This window comes from Hyperolius riggenbachi, chromosome 10, assembly GCF_040937935.1.
Source record: "Hyperolius riggenbachi isolate aHypRig1 chromosome 10, aHypRig1.pri, whole genome shotgun sequence".
NCBI lineage: Eukaryota > Metazoa > Chordata > Amphibia > Anura > Hyperoliidae > Hyperolius > Hyperolius riggenbachi.
Genome location: NC_090655.1, coordinates 29,110,171 through 29,123,611, shown reverse-complemented (window position 1 = coordinate 29,123,611; position 13,441 = coordinate 29,110,171). Strand labels below are relative to the sequence as shown.

Here is a 13,441-nt window from a genome sequence, read left to right as displayed (position 1 = left end):
TGAGAGTCTGGATTCTGGTTGAAGGTATTTTGGACCATTCCTCTTTACAAAAAATCTCTAGTTCATTCAGGTTTGATGGCTTCTGAGCATGGACAGCTCTCTCTAACTCACACCAAAGATTTTCAATTATATTCAGGTCTGGGGACTGAGATGGCCATTCCAGAACGTTGTACTCGTTCCTCTGCATGAATGCCTTAGTGGATTTTGAGCAGTGTTTAGGGCTGTTGTCTTGTTGAAAGATCGAGCCCAGCTGATTCCTGGACATTGGTCTCCAGAATCTGCTGATACTGAGTGAAATCCATGCATCCCTCAACTTTGACAAGATTCCCAGTCCCTGGCCACACAGCCCCACAGCATGATGGAACCACCACCATATTTTACTGTAGGTAGCAGGTATTTTTCTTGAAATGCTGTGTTGTTTTTCCTCCATGCATAAAGCCCCTTGTTATGCCTAAATAACTCAATTTTAGTTTTATCAGTCCACAGCACCTTATGCCAAAATGAAGCTGGCTTGTCCAAATGTGCTTTAGCATACCTCAAGCGGCTCTGTTTGTGCTGTGGGCGGAGAAAAGGCTTCCTCTGCATCACTATCACATACAGCATCTCCTTATGTAAAGTGTGCTGAATGGTTGAACGATGCACAGTGACTCCATCTGCAGAAAGATGATGGTGTAGGTCTTTGGTGCTGGTCTGTGGGTTGACTCGGATAGACAGAAGCGAGGAATGGTGAGAACAGTCAGAGATTTTTCTTGGTCAGCCACTTTAAGCCTTAATTTGAACTGAGCCTGTGGTCTTTCCTCAATATGTTCCTAACTGTGGAAACAGACAGCTGAAATCTCTGATAGAGATTTCTGTATCCATCCTCTAAACCATGATCTTTGTCTTCAGGTAATTTTAAAGTTGTTTTGAGACCCCCATGTTGCTGCTCTTCAGAGAAAATTAAAAGTAGAGGGAAACTTACAATTGACCCCCTAAATACTCTTTCTCATAATTGAATTCACCTGTGTATGTAGATCAGGAGTCACTGAGCTTACCAAGCCAATTTGAGTTCCAATAATTAGTTTTAAAGGTTTGGAATCAATAAAATGACAATTTTGGAATCAATAATGTGCCCAAATGTATGCACATGCCTAATTTTATTTAAACAATTATTGCGCACTTTCTGTAAATCCAATAAATTTGTGTCTCCTATATGATATATTTAACTGACATTTATTATTGTAACAGCCAATGATTTATAAAGGAAAATCATGACAATTAACAAGGTTGCCCAATTGTTTGCATCCCACTGTATGAATATTGTACCAGTATTAACCAGAAAATAATCATAATGCAGCAATGTTTCACCAGAAAATAATTGTAATGCAGCAATGTTACACCAGAAAATAATTGTAGTGCAGCATTGTTTCACCAGAAAATAATCGTAATGTGGGTAGTGCTTCATTAGAAAATAATCATAATGCGGCAATGTTTCACCAGAAAATATATATAATGCGGCAATGTTTCACCAGCAAATATTCAAAATGTGGGCAGTGCTTCACCAGAAAATAATCGTCATGCAGAATGTTTCACCAGAATATAATTGTAATGTGGGCAGCGTTTCACCAAAAAATCATAATGCTGCAATGTTTCACCAGAACATAATCATAATGCAGCAATCTTTCACCAGAAAATAATCTGAATGCAGCAATTTTGTCACCAGAAAATAATCATAATGCAGCAACGTTTCACTAGAAAATAATTGTAATGTGGGCAGCGTTTCACCAGAAAATAATGTGCACCTGTAAAAAAAAAAAGCATTTGCTCACCTGCAGGAGACTTCTCTTCCAGTGCACAGCCCCCGATCATCTTCTTGCAGCCATCGGCTACGAAGCTCCCACACTGACACAGGCAGAGCAGGGATATGGGAAGATGGTGCCTGAAGCCCTGTATTAGAGACACAAATAATCTCCAGTGCAGGGCTTCAGATGCCATCTTCCCATAGCCCTGCAGGTTGAGGTAAGTTGTGGGCTGTGTGTGTGTGTGGGGGGGGGGGTGAACCGGCGTGGTGTCTATTAGAAGCAGCAAGCCAGTTCACCACCTGGGGGGGGGGGGTCCTACAATCTAGCGAGGTGGTGGGAGGGCACACCCCGCCCCCCTGCACCACGCCCCAGGCAACCGCCTAGTCGGTCTGGTGGACCAGGCATCCCTGATTCTTTATAATGTAGACATGTGAACAGGCCCATAGAATTGTAAGCACAGTGAAATGACATGCAGAATTATTAGAACGTGGGTCAGAGCCTCACATCAAAAGTTCACCACAAATATCTTAGCTTTATGTTTGACGAAAATACCATAAAATTAGCTTTTAACATATTTTTTTACATTACTAAGGGGGATGTGAGACTTCATAGTGATGCATTATTGTGCTATTGTGGGGCTCATGGTACCAACATCTCTACATCCTCTTCTACTTATAACTTTTCCTGCACAATTTTTTTTTTTTTAAAAAACTCTTATACTTAAGATCTGAATGTTTCTGGAAATTAAACTTCACAGCTTGAAGGGGGCATAATGTGATATACAAATCTTCTTTCTTATAATTACTGTGACACATTTAAAGTAAGCAGGGTCTGGTATAGTCCATGTCCACATTAATTCAAGTTCACACTCACCTGCCGCATACTTGAACTGGAAACTGGTCAATGTTAAACAAAACAAACTTGGGGAGCTGAAGAGTAACTTCAAACTTTGGAAGAACTGTAGTGACAAAATTGTTCGAGATTAGAGATGATGCATGAAAACCAGAGTGATTAGAGACCTTGGAACACCAATAAATCTGAACCCCTACCATATTCCTCCACGGTGAAGGTGTGGACTGTGTCTTTCACCCGGATGGAGTATTCTCCTTGAGGTGGCTCTGAGGAGAGAGGAAGAGAAAACTCGGCCATTCCCTGTTTGAGATTTGCATTCAGCCACTGACCAATCCGATTTTTTCCTGGATCCTAGAAAGTAGACATGGACATGGACCTGATTTAGTAAGGTTCTCCAATAATGAAAACATTAGAGAACACTGGAGAACATATAGTAAATGATCTGCAATCCTGGCCAAGAGTAATTGAACTGCTTTAGTAAACCTACAGAGTCAAGGCCAGTTATAGCCAGGCCCTGATTTCTGCAAAGGCCACAAAGGCCACGGCCTAGGGTGCTAAAAATCAGAATGATAAAAGGGCGGCAGGACCTGAGAGAGATAAGACGCTGCATGTCAAAATAAATCATTTCTCCTGCTCCGAAGCCGCCCTGCTTTGCTGCACACACAGTCAGAATTCCAGAGCTCCGTGTATTTTCCTTACTTCTTGGTGTGCGATGAGACAGTGCTATCCCCTTAACATACAAGCTTCAGTTTATTGCCAGGGGTGAGAGAAACATGGATCACAATGTGCTCACTGCTTGTTGCAGTCTGTGACTCTTGTTGTAGACAATTTCTGATCCAGTAAGGTAAACATTTTAACAGAATTATTTCCACTTTACAACTCAAGCTGGGCTAAACAATGTATTGCTGGTCAGACTCTGTTAATGACTTGAGCCATTCCTTCTCCTTTCTCCCCCTGGATTGTAAATCTTCCACAGAAAGATAAGGTTTGTTTTTTGTTTTTGTTTTCCTTAGAGAGATTTATGGTAGCCCCTTCTAAGCTAAATCTTAACCCCTTGCTGGCTCATTTTAAAGACAGCAGTAGTCGGCAGTAGTATGAGGTAGACAACTTCTCTATAATTATAATTGCAAATGTACTGTTGTATACGTTTGTATTGTTACATTCTGTTTTGTATACCAAAAGTAATAACATATACTAAAAATTTAAAAAAATATATATTTGTACCGTATTGGCAAACAGTAAACAAAAACACCCGTGAAAGAATCAGTACAATAAATACTATAAAATAAATGCAACAGATCTGTGATTACAGAAGAGCAGAGAGGGAGATGAATGCCGCTCTGCTACTTCATGCCTGGTACACACCATGCAATTTGCCATCAGATAGATGGGTTCGAATTGATTATTTCTGACAGGTCTAATCTGATTTCTGATCATTTTTCTAATCGACTTTGTATAAGTGATCGGAAAATCGATTCAACCCATCTATCTGGTGCGTACCAGGCATTAGGGACTCACTGCTCTGACAGGAAAAACAATCATTCATCATTTTTCAGAGGTATACACGAGTCACTAAAACAGGCATTTCCTCCTGCAAACAAGTGGTCGTTAAGGCTCATACACACATCAGACTATAGTCTTTGGAAAATGAAAGATCACAAACCAATCTTACCACCCTTCATGTAGTATGAGAGCCATACCTTCACAGTCTTTTCTATGGAGCTGAACTCCCCATCAGAAAAAAATCTTTGCAAGATGCTGCACACAAAGACCGCTGTACCTATGCAACAGATCAGTATCTGCAAAAGATCTGTTCCTGTCAATGATCCGTTCCTGCAAATTGCATTCATAATCTATGAGATCTGCAGATCATCATACACACCTTGTTTAACTGACATTCATCTGCAGATCAGACAATCATCTGCAGATCTGAAAATCCATCCTGGTGGATCTGATCTGTCTGTTAAACAAAGTGTGTATGAGGATCTGCAGATATCATAGACTATGAATGCATTTTGCAGGAACAGATCTTTTGCAGATACTGATCTTTTGAATGTGTACAGCATCTGTGTGTGCAGCATCTTGCAAAGATTTCTATCTGATGGGGAGTTCAGCTCAATAGAATAGACTGTGTAGGTGTGGCTCTCATACTACATGGGAGGGGGTAAGATTTCTATCTGATGGGGAGTTCAGCTCAATAGAATAGACTGTGTAGGTATGGCTCTCATACTACATGGAAGGGGGTAAAATTGTTCTGTGATCTTTCATTTTCCAAAGACTATGGTCTGATGTGTGTATGCACCCTGAGTGTGTGAGGGGGGGGGGGGGGGGGGGGGGGAGCGGTTGGTGGTATTGGGCCTAGGGCACTGGGAAGTCCAAATCCGGCCCTGGGTATAGTAAGGACAGCTAAAAGGTTAGTGAAAAAGAGGTCATGCAACTCCTGCCCTGTGTACACACACCCACTAAGAAAATAGGAATAAAACAAGACTGCTTTTGTTGTAGTGCAATCAGCTCGTACTGTTTGTACTTTTTTACTACACTTACAATGGACCCAAATTAAAAATACAAGATTTCAGAAATAAAATCTATTTTCTAATTTATAATAATAAATAGCAACCTTTTTTCAGCTGCATGATGACAAATATAAAATATTTTACATTTATTGGAGGAACCCCTCCCTTCCTTTCATATTGCCGGGACAGAATCCGTCAAACTGGTGGAGTAGATGGTGTCCGGCGAAGGTGGAATTGCTAATGGCTGCCCCCTGTATAACCCTAGTTATGGAAAGAGAAGGGTGCAAAGCATGGACTGAAATGCTCATAGGCTTGAAGGAGTGTTTATTTATGTTTGTACGTGTCAGAGTGGTGCAACAAAATATTTTGAATTCAAAAAATGTTTGGTTTGGGTCCGCTTTAAGGTAGCCATACATCTCATATCTGATTAGAGAGAGATCTGTTGGCTGCTCATACACCGCAGGCCGATTCCTGATCAATGCTGAAATGGACGCCGCATCCGGCTGCCTCGCCAACCCGACACTATCCCCCTAATGTTGGCAGTTGATCAACCATCTCATTTGAGTATTATAATCGAATGAAAATCTGTGCCTCCAAGTGCATGCCCAATCGACAATGCCACCAATTTCAGCCGCATTAGTCTATCGTACATGCTGCAGAATGTAGGGCTGACTTGCTCGATGCAAAGGTGGGACGAGCGAAAAATGTGACAAAATCTCCGTTGCTGTCCCCCCTAATGTCAATTCTCCCCGCGGTGTCCAGTGCAAGTGATACATTACCTGTCAAAAGCTTCCGCTTGTCCGTTGCTGGCTCCAGGCTTTCTCCGTTCTCCATATACGCACACCACGTGGTTGCCTAATAACGTGGCCGTGTGGGGGATGTCTGACATCACACATGCGCCCTTACTAGGCAACGGAAGCCAGCGGAGGCTTTGGACAGGTAATGTATCACTTGCACTGGGCGAGAGGGGAACATTCAAGTCGCCTGATGTATGGCTACCTTTACAGTAACAGTACAATTTAAGAGTAACTTTACTGAATTCACCTTAAAGGACAACCGTGGTGACATGTGACATGATGAGATAGACATGTGTATGTACACTGCCAAGCATGCAAATAACTAGGCTGTGTTTCTTTGTTCTTTCTCTGCCTGAAAGTGTTAAATATCAGGTATGCAAGTGGCAGTTTATGTCCGGGTCGGGACCGGGTCAGATTATAAGCATAACCCTCAGTTGAGATGGCTCGAAGCTCCGATTTTAAGTTTGCTAACCTCGAATGTCAACTTCTGCAAAAGTTTGCGTTCGTGCAAACCATGCGAACGCAATACACTTCAAGGGGCAGACGAACTTTCAAAACTTCAAACACTAATTCTGGCCACAAAAGTGATGGAAAAGATGTTTCAAGGGGTCTAACACCTGGAGGGGTGCATGGCGGAGTGGGATACACGCCAAAAGTCCCCGGGGAAAATTACGGATTTGACGCAAAGCAGATTTGCATTGCTAAATTGGAGGCATAAAGTGCTTTAAAACATCTTGCGTGTGTATACATCGATTAGGTAGTGTATTTAGTGTACTGCTTCACACTGACAGACCAAACTCATTGTGTAACGCACCCCAAACAGATGTTTGTGTAGTGATGGCCGTGCTGGACTGGTGCGCACCATGGGGAGAGTGCAAGCAATGCCGGTTTTCAAGCCCATATGGTCGGGCTGAGGTAGCTCAATGACAGAACAACAGAGACTGTCCAGCTGATCGAATTTGGTCTGTCCACAATGAAACAACAACCTTATTATCTTGGGTGTGCATTCCAACACACTCATATAGGTCATTGCTTCATTGTGATACGCAAGCCCCTTCACCACGGCAAGGTAACGATCACGAAGGGGAATTGACACATGTACATGCCTTTTGTTTTGTTGTTGCAGCCACAGTGCAGCCATGTGGCTGCAAATTAGGCAGGCATGTACACGCACCAGAAAAATTATTATTCTTTTTGGTAGCGGTCGCTGCTAGCAGCGGCCTTACAAATTCAGGAATCCACCTGGAGTCCTGGACCCTGTTGGAGGTGGCGGAGAAGGCAGTCAAGCCGCCTCAGCCTGCAGGCAGAGATGCTGTGTGGGGACCGACTTAGTCTTGGGGCAGGCAGTCACACGGCGTGCAGGCAGAGATGCTGTGTGTGGGGACTGATTTAGTCTTCGGGCAGGCCTGACTGTGCTTTGCAGACCAGGCATCCGTGGTCAGATGGACCCTTGACCCAACGCTGTATGCCAGAGATGACACCACTTGCCTTTCAACATCACGGTACAGTTTAGGTATCGCCTTTTTTGAGAAATAATTGCGTGATGGTATTTTCCACTGCGGTGTGTGGCTTTGCTTTTGTGCGCTGCTTTTCCTCAGGTGGCCATCCCATTGCAGTTTGTGCTTTTTTATCATGTGCCTTCATAAGGCAGTTGTCCCTACGCGGGTCTTGGTCTTTCCACGGCTCAATTTTCAGTGGCAGAGAGTACAGATGGCATTGCTCTCATCTGAGGCAGACACACAAAAAAATGTACACACTGCTGAGCCCTGGGGTGATGGCACTTTGGTGGCTGCTGACTGAGTGTTAAGTGGGGTGCCAGAATTAGAGCAGGAGGAGGAAGATATGTCACAGTTCCGTGCGGAAGCTGAGGAAGATGAGGTGTTTCATTTTAAACAACACCAGTTGCCTGGTAGTCCTGCTGAACTCTTTGGATGCAGTAGTGGCTGAATCACACACCTGAAACAAGCATGCAGCTAATCCAGTCTGACTTCAGTCAGAGCACCTGATCTGCATGCTTGTTCAGGGGCTGTGGCTTAAAGTATTAGAGACACAGGATGAGCAGGAAATTCAGGCAACTGGTATTATTATAAAAGGAATAATCCATATGCTTCTCAGTTTATTTTGAAGTTGATTTTAATGTTACAATAGGAAAAACATTTTTAAAATGCGGTTAAATGTCATTATGCACTGCATACTGACCACCTGGATACTCCGGCATGACATTCACTGCTCTTTCTGTTTATATATGTAAATTTACACAACTAATTCACTCGTCTGTCATTTAACCACATTTTATAAAAACTATAATTTTAAAATAGATTTTCTCAAAAACCACAAGGTGATGTTTTTTTTTTTTTTTTTTTTTTAGAAAACTTTGTTTCCACTGCCAACATACCCTGTTGAGCTTTGTGCTCAGCAAGCAGTTACCAGGCAGCAGTGAGCAGCTACCAGCCAGCAGCAAACAATTGACAGGCAGCAGCAAGCGGTTGTGATAGTTTGAGAGGCATTTCTCTGCCTATCAACTGCCCATACAAAAAAGCCCTAGGAGCTGAGCTGAGCTAATGTAGTGCTCATTTCCACAGGCAGTTGAACTGTATGCGCAGCAAGCAGTTACCAGGAAGCAGCAAATAGTTGTCAGGCAGCTGCAAGCAGTTGTGAGAGTTTGAGAGGCTTTTCACTGCCTAATAAACTGCTCATGGAAAAGGGGCCTCCAAGAATACATTTTCAAGCAAAGTTAGGCCTCTTTTCCATGGACTGTTGATAGGCAGTGAAATGCCTCTCAAACTCTCACAACTGCTTGCTGCTGCCTGGTAACTGGTCACTGCAGCCTGGAAATTGCTCGCTGAGCACACAGTTCAACAGTCTGTGGAAAAGAGGCCTTAAAGGATACCTGATGTGACATAATGAGATAGACATGTGTATGTACAGTGCCTAGCACACATAACTATGCTGTGTTTCTTTTTTTCTCTCTGCCTCAAAGAGTTAAATATCAGGTATGCAAGTGGCTGACTCAGTCCTGACTCAGACAGGAAGTGACTACAGTGTGACCCTCACTGATAAGAAATTCCCCCTTTTTACCTCTTTCTTGCTCTCAGAAGCCATTTTTCTGCTAGGAAAGTGTTTTATAGTTGGAATTTCTTATCAGTGATGGTCACACTGTAGTCACTTCCTGGCTGAGTCAGGACTGAGTCAGCCACTTGCATACCTGATATTTAACTCTTTCAGGCAGAAAAAGAAAAAAAGGAACACAGCATAGTTATTTGTGTGCTAGGCACTGTACATACACATGTCTATCTCATTATGTCACAGGTCACTTCGGGTATCCTTTAACCTCTTGAGGACGGCAGTGTTAAACCCCCCTAAAGACCAGGCACATTTTCATTAAATTGGCCACTGCAGCTTTAAGGCTAAGCTGCAGGGCCACATGACACAGCACACAAGTGATTCCCCCCCTTTTCTCCCCACCAACAGAGTTCTCTGTTGGTGGGGTCTGATTGCCCCCCCCCCCAGTGTTTGTTTGTTTAGCTGTATGTGTTTATTTGTTTGTTTTTTTAATACAAACGTGTGTGTTTTTTCCCCCTTGTACACCCCCCTCCCTCCCTCCCCCCGCCGGCCAATCTCTGTGATCAGCTGTCATAGGCTTCAGCCTATGACAGCCGATCACCTCTGTGGCTTAGGAGAGGACAGCCGTGTCACACGGCTGTCCCCAGTACAGCGCTGCTGCTGATTGCAGCGCTGTAAGGGTAATTAGACGGCGATTACGCCGTCTAACAGTCTCCCGAGCGGCAATAGCCGCTCGGAGACTGAAGGCGGAGCTCAGGAGATCTTGCGCGCGATCTCCTGCAAAACAGAGCCCCAGGACTTTACGGCAATCGGTGTTAGGCGGTCCTGGGGCTGCCGCCGCGGCCACGCCCATCGGCGTGACGCAGTCAGCAAGAGGTTAAAATTTAAAATCGTTTGTATGGGCGGGTGCTCCTGGCAAAAATAAACACCTTCTAATAGCATCTTCTAATAACAGTTTTGGACTGATAAGGTATTGACTACAGTTAGTCAATGAGGTGCAAATAATTCAAAGTTGATGCAGGATTATACAAATTCTGTATGCAAATTTATGCAACTTGTAAATGGACAAATCAAATCCCACCATCCATTTTAAAACTGCACACATTTGAACATAATGTTTGTATAAAGTTGCATCACCTTGGGATTATTTTGATCTCACTAACCATTTACTTATTAAATTAATTATTAAATACTTAAAGGACAACTGAAGTGAGAAAGATATGGAGGCTGCCAAATGTATTTCCTGAACCTGAGATGGCGATAATGGCATATTTTTACTTACCTGGGGCTTCCTCCAATCCTATGAGGTCTGTGGGCTCCCTCACTGTCCTCTCTGGTGGCTCCATTCAACTGTAAATTCAACTGTAAAAGCTCCCAGTATTCTGGAACCCATGCGCTTCTGCACATGTGCAGACGCCAACAACTGGCCAAAATACCTGGGGCTTGATTCACAAAGCGGTGCAAACTGTTTAGCACGGGTGTGCTAAACAGTTAGCACGTGAAGTGCTGTTCGCGGCAAATTGCGCGCACAAAAGTCTGCCATCGCGCGAATCAAGGCATTTTGGGCGCGCAAAAGTCCACGAACGGCACTTCACGTGCTAATTGTTTAGCACACCCGTGCTAAACAGTTTGCACGGCTTTGTGAATCAAGCCCCTGGAGCTTCTAAAATTGAATGGAGCCACCCGAGAGGACAGTGAAGGAGCCCATGGACCTCTTGGGGCAGGAGGAAGCCCCAGGTAAGTATAAATACTGCCATTATCCCCTTTAAAGGGAACCTAAACTGAGAGGGATATGGATATTTCCTTTTAAACAATACCAGTTGCCTGGCAGTCCTGCTGATCTCTTTGGCTGTAATAGTGGCTGAATCAAAGACCTGAAACAAGCATGCAGATAATCCAGTCTGACTTCAGTCATAGCACCTGATGTGCATGCTTGTTCAGGGGCTGTGGCTAAAAGTATTAGAGACACAGACATTAGAGATGTACAGGGTTGCCACCTCATCCCTTTAAATACCGTAACATCTAAATTATACAGGTTCTGGGGCTACTCACACAAAATCAGTTTCTAAACTGCATCTAACTAACCACAGGGCATGTATAATTCATATGTGTCAGTATTTAAAGGGATGAGGTGGCAACCCTGGAGATGTATCATGTTTAGAAATGTAAATAAACAAAAGTCTCTCTTAGAGAGCAGCGAGGGCTTCCCAGACAGGCTTTGCAGAGGTTTATTTACATTCCAAACATGATACATTTGTATCTAAAGCCCAGCTCGGATGCAAAATCCTAGCTGAATACAGCACTAAAATGCTGAGTTTTAACTATTCAGTGAATTTCTGCTTAAAAAAAATTCTGGCATAATAGTTTTTAAGCTGTAAGCAATCTATTACAGCAAAGTTGAAATGCTGGGTGTTAGACCGCTTTAAGACAAAGATACTTGGCTACACTTGTATGGACACTAAAGAAAAAAAAAGTCAAAAAGATTTTTAATATGTCATATAATAAATCTGAAATGGTTGGGTTTACCCCAACAATTGCGTAAATAATAGAGATATACAAAAGTTTTTTGTCTTTTTTACCTGTAGTTCAACGACTGGCAACTGTAAAGAAAAAAGAAGAAAAATACAGAAGTTTAAATTTGGCTAAACATTTTCACAATGATATATGGCTCTACAAGAGGCGAGTTAGGAATCGTATTTGCATTTGCTGTGATTTCACACAGGGCATGTTCTGGACTTTTTGCTGCCTGAGGCAAACTTGTAAAGATTTACAATTTTTCATGCGTTTTACAATTGCGTTTTATGCAAATTAAAAACGCATGGAAAACGCATGAAAGATGCATACCATTGCGTTTCCATTGACTTTGATTATGTGTGTTTTTGATGCATTTTTGCATATTACGCAACAAAACCAGAGTTTTTGAAAATGCACGTATATAAAACGCATAGGCATTTTGTATATGCGTTTTTTCCTGCGGCCCATAGACTTCCATTAGCGGCAAAAACGCAGTGTTTTCCACAATACTAGCGTTTCTGCTAAGTGTGCACCCAGCCTCAAAGTGTCAAGCCAGGAGACTAGACAATGGCAATGTCCTGCTGTCAGAGAGGTTAATCCCTGTCTTGCTCCCGTACAATAGGGTGATTCAATTTAAACAGCAGTGGAATAATGCCACCTCCCCTTCCCACACCTGAAAATATCTCCCTATAGTTACCTGCTACTATATGTTAAATATATATGCTCAGGCTGGCTTTAGGTAGCTGCGATGTGAGGAAAGGAAGTGTTCAAAACAATTTGTTGGTTTTTTTTGTTTTGTTTTTTCAGGGTAGTATCTCTTCTAAAACTGTATACAGTAAACTGTAATTGGTTGATTTCAAATTACGCTTTACGGAAGAATATTTGTTATGTTACCCTTTATCATTAGTACATGACTCCACTTACCGATATGTTTTGGAGATGAAGATCCTCATCGAGGGACATCACTCTGAATTTGACTGCAAGAAGACAAATACAGAGGGAATGAGTTACTGAAGAAGTTCCTGACTGAGTTAATGCCATCTCCACATCTCCATCTTCACATCCTTCCAAACCTTACAGGACTACTCTAACCACTTCCAGTCATCTCAAACTAAAAAACGTTTCCTGCATGTTATGTCTTTTCTTATACATGACATAAAAAATTCTAGTACATGCTCTCATCCGGAATAGATCCCTGTTCCACTCATTTGTTTGTTCTACCAAGGGACAGCGCTACCATATGGGCAACCTAGACAATTGCCCCAAGGACCCGAATTGCCTGCAGGGATCCCCCAGATCCATACCTCCCAACTTTTTGAGATGAGAAAGAGGGACAATTAAGCCACACCCCTGAGCATGCCATGCCATGCCCCTAGTCACCCATACCATACAGATTTCATAAGAAAAATATGTTGTTTTATAATTCACACCACACTGGTCCTTTCTATCCTGGTTCATTTTCCTTCATATTAACCTTTTAAAATTAGAAATATATCAATTTAAAGGATGGAAATATAGTTTAGAGTCAATCAAACTATTTTTTTAGTAGAAAAATACATGTATTTACATAGAAAGAGGGACAAAGTCCCGAAAAAGGGACAAATGAGGAGGAAAGAGGGACAGGGCTCCCAAAGAGGGACTGTCCCTCCAAAAGAGGGACACTTGGGAGCTATGCAGATCATCCGCAGTGACTCACTTGTCCGGGCGGGCGCACTCCTAAGTCTGTGGAACTGTGCTACCTGTCTTCATCCACCGCTGGCTGCTTCTTCTCTGTAACCCATGGCCTAGTTTACGTTTAGCATGTGCCGGGTCATGGTGAAGAGGCATTCCTGTGCAGGGCAGCTGCTAGGTTTGTAGCCCCAAGTGACAAATAATTAATGCTCCCCTCCCAGCGTAGACCCCCACTCCTGTAATAATAGGT

The 13,441-nt window shown here is 42.8% G+C and overlaps 1 protein-coding gene across 1 annotated transcript in view; it reads right to left on the bottom strand.

Moving 5' to 3' along the window:
* The window catches only part of LOC137535246 (alpha-2-macroglobulin-like), a 151,568-nt gene that overhangs the window by 123,180 nt on the left and 14,947 nt on the right, over positions 1 to 13,441 (bottom strand). The window contains exons 4-7 of the mRNA XM_068257060.1: positions 12,445 to 12,497; positions 11,586 to 11,606; positions 2,831 to 2,984; positions 2,655 to 2,739 (exon numbers count right to left, since the gene is read on the bottom strand). Coding sequence (XP_068113161.1) covers positions 2,655 to 2,739; positions 2,831 to 2,984; positions 11,586 to 11,606; positions 12,445 to 12,497 — 313 coding nt within the window. The remainder of the gene's footprint in view (positions 1 to 2,654; positions 2,740 to 2,830; positions 2,985 to 11,585; positions 11,607 to 12,444; positions 12,498 to 13,441) is intronic.